General features: G+C 40.4%; 1 protein-coding gene across 5 annotated transcripts in view; it reads right to left on the minus strand.

The window, feature by feature from the left end:
* Positions 1-546: 546 nt before the first annotated feature.
* MID1 (midline 1) overlaps positions 547-17,542 on the minus strand; it is a 371,713-nt gene continuing 354,717 nt past the window's right edge. For all 5 annotated transcript variants that reach the window (XM_032285890.1, XM_032285891.1, XM_032285892.1 and 2 more), the window contains exons 8-10: positions 16,459-16,620; positions 11,758-11,965; positions 547-4,710 (exon numbers count right to left, since the gene is read on the minus strand). In XM_032285890.1, coding sequence (XP_032141781.1) covers positions 4,362-4,710; positions 11,758-11,965; positions 16,459-16,620 — 719 coding nt within the window. In that variant the 3' untranslated portion in view covers positions 547-4,361. The remainder of the gene's footprint in view (positions 4,711-11,757; positions 11,966-16,458; positions 16,621-17,542) is intronic.

Raw genomic sequence — 17,542 nt, forward strand, 5'->3', positions numbered from 1 at the left:
GATCAACAGGTCTGGGGGGAGGCAGGAAAACTGGCATTTCCAACAAGCTCACAGGTGATGTAGATGCTGCAGATCCCTGGACCACACTTTGCATAGCACTGATGAAGACCAAGGGCTTGCATCTCTAGTGAGAGAAAGTTAGGTCCATGAGATGGGGTTGGGGATATATGTACGGACCAATTGCTAGGATTGTACTAGATCACACTGTAAAGACTCCCAGTCCTCTGTTTAAATCATCACTGCTCTTCTCTTTCTCACCGCATCTGTAAGACTTGAAATCAAGCAAATCTTGTTCTGGGTTTCCACTTCTATACAGGCTTTCTTTTATTGTGTTTTAAAAATTCCCTGAAGAATATTTTGAGTGTTGTAAAAGAACTGTATTTTGAATAGGGAAAGGCAAATGGTGGATGAGAAACAGCAAAAGAAAATAAGTTATGTCATAAAGTAGTATGAAGAAAGGTAGATGTTGAATAAATATTTGTCAACATCATAGCTGCAAAAACACAAAATGATGAAAAGGCAACAGAGACAGGCAGAGGCAGAGGGTCTTGGTGCCACAAAAATGATTTTATTTCGAGCCAGAAAGCAACAGCAATCAAGACAATAGTCAGGGCTGAGGGCTTGGCAGTGTGACTTAAGTACCAGGGATTGAATTTGTCCAGGTGCAAGGAGTGACATAAAGAGAATCAATTTTTCATGTCCAAGCCAAGCTCACACAGATGATGATACTTAACAGTGATTCCCATTTACACAGGCTTGGACTGCTTTTCAGTAAACATATTTTTGTAACTATTTTATAAATATTTTTAAAGGTGAAGGAGCCACTGCAATGAAGGTGAATTGGTGCCCCCCGCTTTTTTTTTGGGTGTATCAAGCATATAATCGATGACAGGAAAAGTGAAAGGTATTTATGAGAGTTTTGCATTAAAAAAAACCCCGACGGTCAAGTCTCTACACTGCAGCACTGTTGATATTTGAGCAAGGTAACTCTTTGTGGTGGGGGCTGCGCTTGCACTGTAGGATGTTTAAGAGTGTCCATGACCCCTATGCACTAGATGCTGGTAGCTTCCTTTTCCCGGCTGTGACAACCAAAAGTGACTCCAGTCATTGCCAAATGTCTCCTGGGGGGCAAAATCGAGCCCTGGTTGAGAAGCACTGTTTTCAAAAACATCCTCTGGCCCCCATCATTGTTTTTGTGTGCTTTTTGCCATTTTATTAAGGTAGACCAGATGGTCAACTTCCCAACACCAGGTGCACATGTATGTCAGCATATATGTGTGTCTCTTTGCAGGTATCTGCATGTTCCTGGAGCTGAGATGGAATTCCACGGTCACTGGAGGACGTTAATTCAGTTCCTCAGCAAGTTTAAGGTCAATATATCAGTACCGTAATAAAAAAGCCTGTCTGTATTCAGGCAGTTTCTTCTTCTCCAGCAGAAATCATCGTCAATATTTGCAGTCAGTTTTTGAAGTCACTTTCTTTTAAAGCTGGAAAGAATCTTCACCCAGGCCCACCCTCATCTTAATCCACTATTTAGAGTCCTAATTGAATGATATCACCAGCAACTTTCAACTTTGGATCCAGATTTCTTTATTTGTATCCACCAGGAAGAGAGGTACCATGTTTCTGAGTTCTGTTATGAGCACTCGCTACATAACTTGCAAGGCCCAGTGCAAAGTCAAAATGCAGGCCCCTTGTTCAAAAATTAAGAATTTCAAGACAGCAACAGCAGAGCATTAAATCAAGCTTAGGGCCCTTCTGAAGTCCTGGGCTCTGGGCATACCCATGATACCAGACCTGGCAGTCTTGGTTGGTGTTGCATTGATTTTATTGTATTAATTTAATTGGCACTGCCATCTCTTTTGCCACTGTATCGCAGTGTTTCCTGTGGTGAGGGCCTCAAAGAATAAAATACTGTGATCTCAATCCATTTAAAGACAATGCAAAATTATACTACAGCAAATTTTTACAGCATACATTTTTTAGACTTTCAAAAAAATTCACATGGGAATCTTTTCTACATCATTATAGTAATTAAACACGGTGACCTTTCACCATATACATATTTTCCTGTAAATATGACAACCTGGAAATAGTAACTGCTACTATCCACAATGCTTTTAAGTTAGCCAAGAGTGAGACTTCCACAACAAAATTATGACATAATCTCTCATGTCCTTATAAAAATAGCCAAAACATACCCTAAATGGCTTACTGCGAAAATTGGAGTAGTAACTTCTTAATATTGAAAAACATTATTTTCAAGGAAATATTGTCCCTTTAGTAAGCGTTTTATGTTAACATCATAAGGCAAACTGTAGCATTTATTGGTACCTGGAGACCATGATTTTAAAAACTCAGAAGCTGAGTTTTAGACCCTTTTATTTAGAACCTGTTACTGTACAAAGTGCATTAAAATATTCATTATCCAGTTACTCAAAATGTATGTAAAAATTACTGAGACAACCCTTTCAGTTTATTCAGAGAAGGCAAACACACATTGCTTTTATATTGTAATAAAACGAAAAATTCATAAGGTTTCCAGAGAAAGATTAATTTTTTTCCATTGAGGTGTCCATCTTTTAGATGTGAAATTGTCTTAGGTATCTATCAAAATATTCATCTGGGTATAAATAATATAGTAAATATATAGAATCTATCTGTTAAGAAAAGGGAGAGTGTCTGCTAGGGAAGAGGATGGAAGGACCCAGGAAGCTGGCTTGGCCTCCCTTGAAGTCCAGATTTGCAATCACATGAGCTTTGGCTACGTGATGCTGAAACAATGGGTTCATTGACTTATTTCAGGGAGGCAGTTGGTTGATTTGGTTAAAAACAAAATCACTAAAACAATGTCTAAATCCACTAGTCTGTTCCATCAAAATGGCTGACCCAGTATACCAGGTAAATATTTTAGCAATTGAAACCATTTATAGAGGTCACACCCTTCAGCAAACTAGAACCGATGCCAGGGTTCTGGTCCAAGAACTACTCAAGAAAGCCTTAATTCATGGACCATTCCAACGCAACAGATTGGCATGCAAAGAATCCTAGCTGACATTTTATAAGCAAGTTCCTGAATAACGGGTTTGAATTTTTTTTTTTTTTTTTTTTTTTGGTCTTACAACGCTATTGTAAACTATACTAGACTACAGAGGGACTTCTACATCTTTCAAGATGTGTTTAATAAAGGTCTGTTTATAATAACTTTTGACGCATGTATCTAGTAAATAGTACTTTATGCAATGTCCCTTGTTATTAGCAACTCATAAATATTAAGTGTTTTTCAGTGACTTACATTTGGATGTGGTAGTGGTGATCAGGGCCATGTGCTGATGTCCTGGAGAGCAAACTCAATCCAAAGTGGTGCTGCTATTTGTGACAGAACAAGTTTATTTACTCAGCCCCAGGGACAAAAGGAAAATTGATATGGGGGAGAGGGAACTAGGACAACTATTAAATGTAGTGAAGAAATTTCACAGGTCTAAAGGAACTATTAAAAGGAAGGATGAAGTAGATTTTATATCATAAAACAGAATCCTACCTCTGATAAGACAAATCAGCCTGAATTTTTGAATAATCAATAGGATTCAAAATGACTATTTTCAATTGCAATCTCATTCTTAATGTTCTTCCAGAACTCTTAACCCTGAGAGAAGCAGGGCAAAATGTGGCCAAAGGATTCAGAAACGTTCTTTCCAACATCATCCCATCAGCCATCAGAGGGTAAAGATTTAGCCACGGCAAAGTCCGCGGTCCAAAATCAATTCTTTGCATTCTCTCTCTTGTTCTCCATTTTAGTTGATCCAATACAAGTTTTTGACATCACAATTAAAACACTTCAAATTAAACCACAGCAAGAAAGCCTGTTTACTCCCCTACTAGGTTCAAACACATCCTGATATGCACTGTCTAGGTGACAAGACCTACATGGGATCATTATGACATATTAGGTGCGAAGGTGAATAAACATACAAAATTACAAAAGTTTTTTTTTTTCTTTTTTTTGCAAGCCCATAGATTGTGATGAAATAAAGGTTGTAAATAGCTGGTAAACTTGTGGGCCTTTTAATGTGCAAAACCAAATAATTCCTAAAAGTTGTAATCCCGATTATGTTTCTCTTATAAATAATCTATAGATTTTCCTCTAAATACAAAAAAATTAAAGAAATTATTAAAGCCCATACTTAATACAAGACACAGTAAAAGGAGAGGAATCTCCTGTTTTAAGCCCTATCTTAGCCGATTTCTGGACACTTTTGGTGAGATTTCATCACACTCATGAAGCCTGTGCTTTCTCAGTCCCCTAAATAGTGGCCTGAACCTTACTGTTCCCCAGAAAGCAGCTCCATGTTGCCAGATGCTCATGGCAGCTGCTCTGTGCAGTCCAAATGGTCTGGGATAGGAAGCCCAGTGATAATTGTCAGACACTTGTTCCACACAGTGAAGGTGGGGCACACGGGCTGCGCAAATGCAACGTCGAAGGTGTAGAGGTGGATGGAGTTCAAAGCATCATAGAAGGCGATAGAGCCATTATCATAGTCCAGTAGGATGCCCACACGCCGGAGGTGGGGGGCAGGCTCAATGGGGATTTCCTTGCTATTGTGTCTCACCACCCAGTTATTGTTGCAGCGGCAGAGCGCCCAGGAAGCAGAGTTCTTCCCAATCCATTCGTGCTTTGGGGCTGATTTGTAAGCAAGGCCAATGGCATACCTGCAGAAACAAAACAGCAACAGCAAAAACAATAAGCCATGTTGCACATGCACGTTAAATCTGTTCTGAGGTCCTCAGGGGTTATGAAAAGATGATCATTTGTTGCTCCTCTTCATTTTCTTTAAGTGAAAGCTTGGCAAGAACCCCAACATCTGTGTTCCTCATCTCTTTCCTTCCCAAACATATAGTGGGTAGAAAGAAGCATTGTATTTACCCACATTTCTGTTTTCAGCTTAGACACTATGGAGAATTTGAACTTTGTGTTTTGCTGCTTTTTTCACTCATAAAAATCTACACAATGAATTCGCTAGACCAGTGCTGACCAAAAGAACTTTCTGCAATGGTTGAAATGTTCTGCTCTGCTCAATATGGTAACCACAAGCCACATGTGGCTTCTGGGCACTTGAGCTGAGGCTGGTGAGACTGAGGAACTGAACTTTAAATTTATTTAATTTTCATTAAGTTAAATGATTTAAATAGCTGCATGTGGCTCATCACTACCATATTGGACAGCACAACCCTAGACCTTTTGACCTTCTTATATTTTTCACTTGACACCATGCCTGTCACTTTCTGATTCCGAATGCACTTTGCCAAGGGCAAGCACAGAGGATGATTTCCATTTGTCGGGATAAGTCCTTTGTCATTAGTCAGTCCTAGTTTTCTCATGTATACCACAGGGACAATGATAGTCTTCATCTTGCAGTGTTATTTTAAGGAGTAAAGGACAGAATACATGTTAAGTCCTAGGCACAGGACCTGGCATGTAATTTTCAGTAACTGCTATTTTATTATTATTGCTTGATGACACATATTAACAATAAGTACCAGCATCAGAATTTGAACTTAGGATGACTCAAAACCCACAAACATGAACTACATTCTACAATGCTGTCCCTAATCAGAAATTGTGCAGTTCATCACTGCCAAGAGCCTTTCTGATTATATTTCCTACTATACTGAAAAAAAATTCTGAACGTGTTTGAGCAGACAGATCTTCTGGTTATTCTAAATGTTCTCTCACTGCTTAAAAAAATCTTAAGGATTCTTTCTATAACGTTCTAAGCTTCTTAATCTCTTCTTACCCCTCTGAGGCATGCCTCTGTAATATTCATAGTATTTCAGTTATTAAGGTAAACAAAACCCATCATTCTTAATAAAGAGTAAATGACTCACAGTTGAACTTTTAATATGTTATAGCAGGAACAAGTCTAATTGGATATTAACATATGGTACTTTACCCAATGCAGAGAGAAAACCTTCATGGGTCTTTAATAAAATGTCATTCTTTAAAATATCACACTGGACTTAAAATACAATCACCTTAAGAGAGGTGTGTTTAAAAAGAAAATTAATAGAACATGCCATCATTAAATCCAGAAGGAGGATAGAATTGACAGTCCGCCAAGCCCAGTGTGCAGGCCTGTCTGTCATCAATGCTGCATCCTCTCTTCCCTCCCATCCGTCCTCTCCTGCTTTTGAGGAGAATCCAAGTTGCATTTCCCAGAATCCCCTTTGCTACAGGAGTCTGGGTCAGGCTCTGCTATTGTGATGCCTTTGCACAAGATCCAGAAGTGCTTAGAGGAGGGGAAACACTCTTTCCTGATGACAGACAGTAGACGTGCTGTTTGTGGAAGCTTCTAGATGAGCTCCTGAGTACACCTGCCTTATGCTGTGGGCAACTTTGCAGCTGCTACAGCTCATCACGACTTCATGAACTAGAGCAGAAGACTCCCTGACTTCATGCCCCAGTGTTTCCAGGGTCCTATAAGCTTCTGGCCCCCTTCATCTGTGGAGTGCCTCAAGTATCTCAGATGTCGTCTTTTTATCTGATACACTGATACGGTTTGGCTGTATCCCCACCCAATTTTCATACTGAATTCCCACATGTTGTGGGAGGGATCCAGTGGGAGGAAACTGAATCATGGGGCAGATGCTTCCCATGCTGTTCTCGTGATAGTGAATAAGTCTAACGAGAGATGATGGTTTTAAAAAGGGGGAATTTTCCTGCACAAGCTCTCTTTTGCCTGCTGCCATCCATGTAAGAAGTGACTTGTTTTTCCTTGCCTTATGCCATGATTGCAGGGCTTCCTCAAGCCACATGGAACGGTAAGTCCATTATAAACCTCTTTTGTAAATTGCCCAGTCTGAGTTATGTCTTCATCAGCAGCATGAAAATGGACTAATACAGAAAATTGGTACAAGGAGTGGGGTACTGCTGAAAAGATAGCCAAAAATGTGGAAGCAACTTTGGAACTGGGTAACAGGCAGTAGTGGGAACAGTTTGGAAGGCTCAGAAGACAGGAAAATGTGGGAAGGTTTGGAACTTCCTAGAGACTTGTTGAATAGCTTTGACAAAAATGCTGATAGTGATATGAACAATAAAGTCCAGGCTGAGGTGGTCTCAGATGGAGATGAGGAACTTGGTGGGAACTGAAGCAAAGGTGACTCTTGTTATGTTTTAGCAAAGAGACTGGTGGCATTTTGCACCTGTCCTAGATATTTGTGGAACTCTGAAATTGAGAGAAATGATTTAGGATATCTGGTGGAAGAAATTTCTAAGCAGCAAAGCATTTAAGCTGTGACTTGGATGCTGTTAAAGGCATTCAGTTTTATAAGGGAAGCAGAGCATAAAAGTTCAGAAAATTTGCAGCCTGACAATGCGATAGAAAACAAAATCCCATTTTCTGAGGAGAAATTCAAGCTGGCTGCAGAAAATTGCATAAGTGAAAGGATCTGAATGTTAATCCCCAAGAAAATGGGGAAAATGTCTTTAGGGCATGTCAGAGGTCTTCACAGCAGCCCCTCCCATCACAGGCCTGGAGGCCTAGGAGGAAAAAGTACTTTTGTGGGCTAGGTGAGCAGGGTGTCCATGCTGTGTGCAGCCTAGGGACTTAGTGCCCTGCATCCCAGCTGCTCCAGTCCTGGCTGAACAGGGCCAACATAGATCTCAGGTTATGGCAGCTTCCACATGGTGCTGAGCCTTCAGGTGCACACAAATAAAGAATTGAGGTTTGGGAACCTCTGCCTAGATTTCAGAGAATGTATGGAAATGCCTAGATGCCCAGGCAGAAGTTTGCTGCGGGGGTGGGGCTCTCATGAAGAACCTCTGCTATGGCGGTGCAGAAGGAAAATGTGGGGTCAGAGGCCCCACACAGAGTTTCTACTGGGGCACTGCGTAGTGGAGCTGTGAGAAAAGGGCCACTGTCCTCCAGACCCCAGAATGGTAGATCCATTGACAGCTTGCCACGCACCTGGAAAAGCCACAGACACTCAATGTCGGCCCATGAAAAGAGCTGGGAGGGAGGCTGTACACTGCAAAGCCATAGGGGCGGAGCTACCCCAGACCATGGGAACCCACCTCTTGCATCAGCGTGACCTGAATGTTAGACATGGAGTCAAAGGAGATCATTTTGGAGCTTTAAAATTTGACTCCCCCATTGGATTTTGGACTTGCATGGGGCCTGCAGCCCCTTTGTTTTGGCCAATTTCTTCCATTTGGAATGGCTGTATTTACCCTCTGCCTGTACCCCCATTGTATCTAGGAAGTAACTAGCTTGCTTTTGATTTTACAGGCTCATAGGTAGAAGCCTTTTCTCAGATGAAGTTTTTGACTGTGGACTTTTAATACTGAGTTAAGAGTCTGTGTGACTGTTGGGAAAGCACAATTGATTTTGAAGTGTGAGTACACGAGATTTGGGAGGGGTCAGGGCAGAATGATATGGTTTGGCTATGTCCCCAACCAAATCTCACCTTGAATTTCCACATGTTGTGGGAGGGACCCAGTGGGAGGTAACTGAATCATGGGGGCAGGTCCTTCCCATGCTGTTCTTGTGATAGTGAATAAATCTCATGAGACCTGATGGTTTTTAAAAGTGGGAGTTTCCCTGCACAAGCTCTCTTTTTGCCAGCTGCCATCCATGTAAGATATGACTTGTTTCTCTTTGCCTTCTACCATGATTGTGAGGCTTCCCCAGCTACATGGAACTGTAAGTCCATGATAAAACTCTTTTATAAATTGCCCAGTCCTGGTTATGTCTTTATCAGCAGTGTGAAAATGGACTAATATATACACTTTGGAATGGTTTTCATTCTGCAATTATATCTCCCCTCCACCCCCAAAGATTTTCTATATGCCCCAGTAGACACCATTTCCATTTTTCAGACAATTTGGAACCTGCATTTGCATCACAAAATCACCATATCTGTATTGCTTCCTTCTTGTTGTGGCACAGCATTTTTATTTTGTATTACTTTGATGTTTACTTCTCATTTGAACCTTACCTAAACCCTATGAAATAGCTGTGGTAGGTATGGCTGACCACGTGTAGCAAATAGAAACAGAGAAGGTTAATATTGGGAGCAAAATCCAGAATTGCATGCTGCCCCCTCCCCTTCTGGTCTAGTAATCTTTGCATGAACCCATTATTACTCATTTAGTTAACACCATTTCATAAAACACCAAGTGCACATTAGCATTAGAGAGTAAGAAAATAACTAAGTGTATAGTCCATTAAGCAAAGGAAAATACCATTATATTATCATTAATCTGTGAAACTAGGTACATATTTCCATTGAGCTTGAAAGGTGCAGGCAGAATGTAATGTTCCATTAAGTTACGCAGTGAGACACAGAGAATTCAAAGTATAAAAATTATGCCTCTCAGAGCAATGTTAACACGCCCCATTGCACAGATCATAATGTACACATTAAAGTCAGGACTATATTTCACAAGAAAATATATGTCATTTGCTGTTGCAAATCAAGATGTCACAGGCATTTAATCATGGGGGGGCACCCCTTCCTTGCTCATACCCCCAGAAATGTAAAGTGACTTTCTACATTAAGATTTTTCTGAAATTGACACAATCAGGATTGTAAAGATTAATTGTGTAGCAATTAATTTTAGAATTTCTTTTCCCCTTCATGAGTTAGTTTTGACATCTGGAGGGTGTTTTCAAGGTAATGCTGATCTGTGTTTATATAACTGAAGTGGTCTGATGGAATTTCCCAAACTATTCATCAATGGCAATGAGATCATTATGATCAGGTTTCATTTATTATAAATAATTATTAATAGAGTAATAATCATTTAGACCCTGGATTCTATCCCAGATTAATACAGCATATTAACTAGAAACATTTGCTTTTTTGCACCTGCCTTCATTGTGTTTCCCTTTTTAATTTAATTTTGTCCCATCACAGCTAAAAATTGCAAATGCCAATCTAGCCCAGAGCCTAGTGGGATGAAGGATTTGTCCTCCATCCTCTGGCAGGATGTTGGAACAGGAAAATGTTCTGGGCAAAGAGAATTATGAGGATAACAACAGAGGAAAATCTACTCGCTCAGCCAATATAGTATGTAACATTATTGGGAGAGATAGGAAGCTTATAATTCAGTTCTTAGATTTTTGGCTAATATCTACCTACAATATAGGGACTCAGACATGCTCACATTATTTGCATAGGTTTGAAATGAAAGGTTTTATATATATATATATATATATATATATATATATATATATATAAATAAGAAGTGTTTTATCATGCTTATATTGAAACACTGTTATACTCACCATCTTCAGGCTATGCAGTTTTGAATGTTGATTTTACTTTCAAAGCAAGGATTAAGCTATCATTCATTAAGCATACTATTGTATACCCTAGAGAGTAATTATAGCATTTCAGAAATATACCACACTTTTGTGAATAGCAGCATGGCATGGTGGTTAAGAGCAGGGCACAGCAAACTACTACCCAGGGGCCAACTCCGGCCCTTTGCCTATATTTATAAATGAAGTTTTTTTGGAACACAGCCATGCCCATTTGTGTAGGTATTGTCTGTGGCTGCTTTCCCACTACAACAGCAGAGTCAAATATTAGTGACAAAAAACATTTGGTGTGCAAAACCAGAAATATTGGATCTCTGGCCCTTTACAGATCATGTCTGTGGACTGCTGGTTAAGAGCCTGACCCTTGACTGCAGACTTGCTGACTCTGCCACCTGCGAGCTTTGTAACCTTGTGATCTTCAGCATATACCTCAGTCACCTCATCAGTAAAGTGGATAATATTAGCATCTACCTTTGTAAGGGCTATAAGGCTGAACAAATGAGTTGACATCTGTAAAATGCTTAGACCAGTGCCTGGCACATACTTACCATATGAGGGGTTGTTAAATAAAAATAAAATAGCTCCCTTTTTGATCAATAGCAAGCAGGCATTTGTGAGACAGACAGTCAAAGTAAGGGGTGCAGTTTGTTGTTGTGGATTAGGCAAGGTTAACTTTGTGAGGTTAACTAATTCCAATGTAATTGTGTCCTGACCTTTGCCCTTATTCTGAGAGAACTCAGTGGGCTAAAGTCACTGGGCTGGATCTAACAGACCTCTTGAAATTGTTCCCAGCCTATGATTACTGCTTCAACCCCACCATTCAGCCCTTAGCTGTTTGCACTAATTGGTCCAGTCTAGAATAATAAAACATACAAGGCAACAGAAATTAGTTTTGTATAATGATGAAGAGTGATATTTTAAAGTAGGAAATGGTAAACTTTTTTTCTTGAAAGGACCAGAAAGTAAATATTTTTGGCTTTGCGGACCATATGATTCTCTCTTAACTACTCAATTCTGCTGTTGTGGCTAAAAGGCAGCCATGGACTATATGTAAAAAAAATGGACCTGGCTGTATTCCCATACAACTTTATTTACAAAATCAGGTAGCAGGCCAGGTTTGGCCCATGGGCTGTGGTTTACTGACCCATGCTTCATGTCAGGAAAGAGCAGTATTAGAATGGTATAGCTTTTTCAATGACCAGAGCTCTATAATCTTGAACAGAGAACCCACAGATGTGGGTGTTAGTAATATATAGTTGTTGTTTGAATCTGCTGAGTTTGGAGGTGTTGGTTATGCAGCATTATCCTAGCAATAGCTGACTAATACAACTTTTCTGCATTTTATTCTTCAAAATGTATTTTAGTTTGGGTTGACTAAGTACAGAATGAGATGTGCCGTTTTATAACTGCAGGACAATAGATATAAGTTGCCTACCATGTGCTTCCACTTATGACCACTTCCCAATAATGACGGCCACTATCAATAAACACATTTCCAGCTACTCCATAGCTCCCTTGGCTGGTGAAGCGTTCAGGTGTGTGACTCTTCTTGGATGATGACTCATCACGTTCTACTGTCAAGTTATCATGGGACACCTTCAGTTTTCGATGAGCAGATTTGGGATCCAGTTTAAATGGTTGGCCTGAAAACAAGTTCACAAAACAGAAAATGCAAGAGGAAGAGGATTGTTTATTTTATCATAACCAATAGCATATTTTCATAATCAGATTTAAAAGACAGGAACAAGCCAGCCTTGTATCACAAAGTGGTATCTTATATTTTAATATTAATTTAAACATTATAAACAACTTTCAAAGACATTTGCTTGCATGGTTATAATAATATTCAAAAGACAATAGGGAGCAGCAACTCTATGTAAAGTATAGTACACAGTGAGAGTGAATAAGAACATGTTCCTGCCTTTATAAGCTTTCAGTCTACCAGTTCTAAGATAGGGATCCAGCAGTGGTATGCCAACTATTCAACAACAGCATGGACAAGGGTGAACACACAGTGTGAGCTAGCTTCATAGATTCCAGGTATACACAAGTAGCACAGGTACATACTGGCTAGATAGTAGCATCCTAAAAAGGAGGAATGAATGAAGACTCTATATTCAACCCCTGCAGTGTTCTATCCAGCATAAAGTGCATTCACGCTCAATAGACTTCAGACCAGAAACCAAACAAATCAAGATCTTAGGTCTTCACATATAGAATATTCTAGAGACTTACATTATTCTGAGATTATTAAATATTAAAGCATTACTCTTAGGAATTTAGGATGACAATACAATTTTCAGGCCACAAAACTAGGAAAAAATGTGATAGTGATGCCTGGGTTTTCTACCCATGAAATTATTTATATATAATAAGGCTTTCTCTATTATTTCACTACTCACGTTTGTATCTTAAAGATTTCACTATTAAAACATCTTGGCAGAGTCACACCTAGACATTTTGTCATAGCTGTTACTTCTTTGGTTTGGAGTACTGCCTGTCATTCAACACTGCATTGGGCACAAGGCAGGAAATGAGTTACAACCCGATGCAAATGCCATGGTGTCCAAACTCCACAGCCACTGTTGCAGTTGGTAGGTTCCTTCTGTCCAGTATACAGCTCTCAGACAATCACAGGAAAAAGTTTGGTAAATTTGACTATGGCAATACATGATGCTGGGTGAGAAACTGACCCAGTAAGCATGGGGCAGTATGTTGTCACATGTGGGTAAGCCAAAGGATTTTCAGTTGCCTCTTGGATACAAACACAACACCAGCACCTCTAAAATCTTTCTTTTAGGTCAGGGACCAGCATAATTTTTCTGCAAAGGGCATGACAGTAAATATTTTTGGCTATGCAGGCCATGTGGTCTCTTTTGTGACTATTCAACTCCTCTGCTGTAGCGAGGAGGCAACCACTGACAATAGGTAAATGAATGGGCATAGCTATATGCTAATAAAACTTTACTTACAAAATCAGGCAGCCAGATTTGGCCCTTGAGCTATAGTTTGCTGGCCCTTGTTTTAAAAATATATTTCTGTACATATCAAAGGAAAGCTTAGGCTGGGCTGGTGGTTCACACCTGTAATCCTAGCACTTTGAAAGGCCAAGGCTGGTGGATCACCTGAGGTCAGGAGTTCCAGACCAGCCTGGCCAACATAGTAAAGCCCCATCTCTACTAAAAACACAAAAATTAGCCAGGCATGGTGGCAGGCACCTGTAATTCCAGCTACGCAGAAGGCTGAGGCACAAATATTGCTTGAACCTGGGAGGCAGAGGTGCAATGAGCCGAGATCGTGCCACTATGCTCTAGCCTCGGCAACAGAGTAAGACATGGTCTCAAAAAAATAACAATAAAAAAGAAAAGAATAGCTTTAAAGGGAGAGCAGAGAAAATCCTCAAGTGCTGAGCAGGGATTGGACATTCTCAGAGGCAGTAAGATCTATTGAATTACATGTGTAGTTTAAATTTTTACTTGTTAAAAAAAGTCCTTAGGAATGATCATGCCAGCCACTATTAGAGATAAACTATGAACTAAGACGAGACGAGTATGAAGACAGCTTTGCTTAAAATATTTCAATTTTTAAAGGTGGAAGGTAGAATATGGATAAAAATGATTAGATACTAATGGGCAGAGCAGGAAGAAATTCCCTAATGGCATCCATCATTTACAATGAAGGCCAAGTTCTGCTCGGCCTTCTTCCAATGAGAAATATCAGAATGTCAGAGCCATTGGAAAAATTGGCCTTGTAATGGTGAGATACTGCCTCAAACATGCTTCATGCCTTGGCTCACACCCTCACCCATGCATGTGTGGAGCAGGATCATGCAATCTTTGGTGAGCAAATTCTGCCTGGGCCTCAGATGTGTTTCCCAAAGAAACCACAACCCACTCTGCCCAAATTCAAGGCTTTTGCTGTAATGATGATAAATCAGTTCAAGAATGAGAGTAATAGCTTATTTTACTAAATAATTCAATTCATTATAATATTTTTATGGGACACGACTCTTATTCAGGTCATTGTTTACTTATATGGACAACTCTTTCAATAATCTTCTGATACCGTGCCCAGCTGCCAGTCTCCCTTCCTTGTAATCCACTCACCACATCATAGTGCAAGAGAGCTTTATTTCATGGAAATTTTCATCCTGCCTGTTTTATTTAAACTCTCCAATTTCTCCCTCACCAATCACTGGTATATAAAGAAACTCCCTGGTGTGGCCCAGGAGGGCTTCGCAATCTGTTCTTGTCTCCAGCTTCCTGGCTCACCTATCCACCTAACCTAAGACACAGTTTAACCACACTGATCAATTTTCTGTTCCATAAATATGTTCTTGTCTCTGGGCTTTTGCATATGCTTGTCCTTTTGAGTGTTCCAACACTGTCTCCTCCTCACATCCCCTGCTCCTAACCTACCTTGAAAAGCCTCTCAAGGTTGTGCTGGGGCACCCTGGCTTTGTAAACTTAGAACCTCTCATGGTTACTCCAATCAGAGGCTTCACACATAGAATGGTAATTAGGACTAATGTGCTTTATTCTCCAATAGTCTATGAGCTTTTTGAGGGAAGCACACCTGAGGGAGTTGAAGATATTCATAGTATCCTTGGCATCTTGCATAGCATCCCAAACACACTAGGTGCTCAAACATATTTTTTGAAGGAACAAATATTTACATTTTCAAATGCAAATCAAAAACTGCCGATCTGAGTGTGAATAGGTATTGTGCTATTTGTTGTATGATCATAAAGAAACATACCATCATGTTATATGTTCTTATGTACTTAGAATTATTTTGAGATGGTCTTTTTGACAACTCATAAATGAAACTAAAATATTCCCATTTTAAAAGTGAAGGAACACTAAATGCACTGTGGGATCCTGAATTGGGTCCTGGAATAGGAAAAGAACATTAGTGGAAGGCTGGTAAAATCTGAATAAAGTCTGGAGTTTAGTTATGAGTAAGGCATTAATGTTAATTTCTTAATTATGACAACTGTACCAAGGTTGCATAAGATGTTAACATTTGGGCAAACTGAGTTAAGGGTATACAGAACTCTCTGTATTATCTATGGATTTCCTATAAATCTACAGTTATTCTAAGACGAAAGTCTATTTAAAAAATATGAAGAAACTAGTCACAAGTTTCTTGCCCAAAGTGGGAGAGGGTACCAAGTGGGAGAGCCACAGTCTTCTCCTTCTTAATTCAGTGCTCTCTTTACATCCCTTTGCTCTTCCTCTAGGAGACAACACATTCCTCTAGGACAGAACACTTGTACCGAGAAACAAGAATATGGTTTAAATGATGGTTCCCCTTGAAAAGCACTTAATTGTTCCCGTTGACTGCCTGGCAACCTCACAACATGGCGCCATACCAACACACTCCAATTTGCTTTCTCTTGGGAGGTCTTATGCAAATAAACACCATGTTAAATAACATAATATTCCTGGATCAAAAGGATGTAAAGAAAGAAGAGAGGATAAAACAAAACACATGTGGGCAGAGACAGAGAGAGGGAGATGACAGTATCAGGAGACACACATATAGGCCAGATCATTCTCTGTGATGGGTGCCGTCCTGTGTATTGGGGATGTTTCCCATCATCCCTGACCTCTATTCACTACATGCCAGTAGCATCTACCCCAGTTGTAACAACTAAAAACTTCTTCCAGATATTACTAAACGTCTTCAGTGGGGTGGGGTGGAGAGGGAGGAAAAAGTGTCCCTGATTGAGAACCACAGACCCGGACTATTTTCTGGAATAAAAGAAAAGAATTTCTGAAGAGTTATTAGTTGGTTATTCTGCTATGAAAAATTACACTATCCACCAGTCACAGAGCCCATACTGTGTGTCAGGTCTTCTATTTCTCACAAGAATGCCTCCAGGATTATTTAAAATCACGAGAAGACTCAAGTGCAGAGAGAGTAATGGCCTCGCGGCTGCGAAGCAATACAATCAGGTTTGGAACCTAGAGGTATCTGAATACAAATTCCACTATTCCACATGGGCTTTTTATTTGTTTTGGGGGACTGTCAATGATATCCAAGACAGAGAAAAGGAAAAGAAAGGGGGACAGACTCCACTGAAAGAAGAGCAGATAAGACGTGACAGCTCTGTTGAGTTCACAGCACTTACTGTTTGTCTTCAACTTTCCAGGCTCACTGCTGCGGCTGCCCGCCTGGTTGATGGCCTTGACCATGAAGATGTACTTGGTGCCACTCTGCAGGCCGTGCACTGTGTAGTGGTTCTGCTTGATGTTGGGTACTATCATCCAGCTATCAGCTGAGTTACACAGACCTGCAAAGCCAATCAGACATGGTGCAGTTCTTTGGCACAAGGGGAGCAACATTTGCATAATTTTAGGTTGAATAATTTCCATTTATTTGAATAGAATTGGTAAGTGAAGTGCTTTGTCATGATAGTCATTTATGAAAAACTGACTTCACTAACACAGATATGGCAGATTGCATTTCTGTCTCCAAAATTCTCCTTGCCCTGTATATCCAGGCCCAAATGACTTTGCAGTTGCTCCCTCTAAAGGGGTGCAATTTATTGCCCTGTCACGTGCCTTTGAATTGGTCAAATGACTTGCTTTGGTCAATAGGATGAGGCTAAAATGACAACGTGCTAGTTCTAAGAGTAGGCATGGCAAAGCCCTGAGGGTTTCTGTTGACCCTTTGTGTCTGCCACTGCTCTGGAAAAAATACTCTCAGGATACTCTGTTCATCCCAACAGGATGAGACAGGGAACAGCTTTACCATGCAGCCAAAGCCCAGCCAATGCAGGACTGAACCAAGCAGAGATCAGCCAACCCCAACCAACCTGCAACACGAAAGCTAAGAAACGATCATCAGGATAGTTTGTGATCCTGTATCAGTGAGGCTGTAACTAACTGAGGTAGGAGACTTATTCCTAAGAGAACTCTGGAGCAGCAACACCTCTGGCAGCTCAGGGTCTGGGGCAGATCTTGGGAAAGCATCCACAGGGATTTTTGACCAGCTGCATCCCTAGGATGACTGGTTCCAGAGTGGAGTGGGGCCGCTGCTCTGGCTGCATCCTGCAGGATGTGGGTTGGGGAGCAGCCTGAGGATTTATGATGCTTGGAAGAACATGTAGGAAAAGGAAGCCCATTTTATTTCGCAGCTGGTTGATGCTGAAAACATCTCTTTGGTATCAGGTCCAACTCCCCACTCTCCTTTTTCCACCCATCAATCTCTAC

The sequence above is a fragment of the Sapajus apella genome, unplaced genomic scaffold (assembly GCF_009761245.1).
Source record: "Sapajus apella isolate SASKATOON/1434 unplaced genomic scaffold, GSC_monkey_1.0 scaffold17, whole genome shotgun sequence".
Lineage (NCBI taxonomy): Eukaryota > Metazoa > Chordata > Mammalia > Primates > Cebidae > Sapajus > Sapajus apella.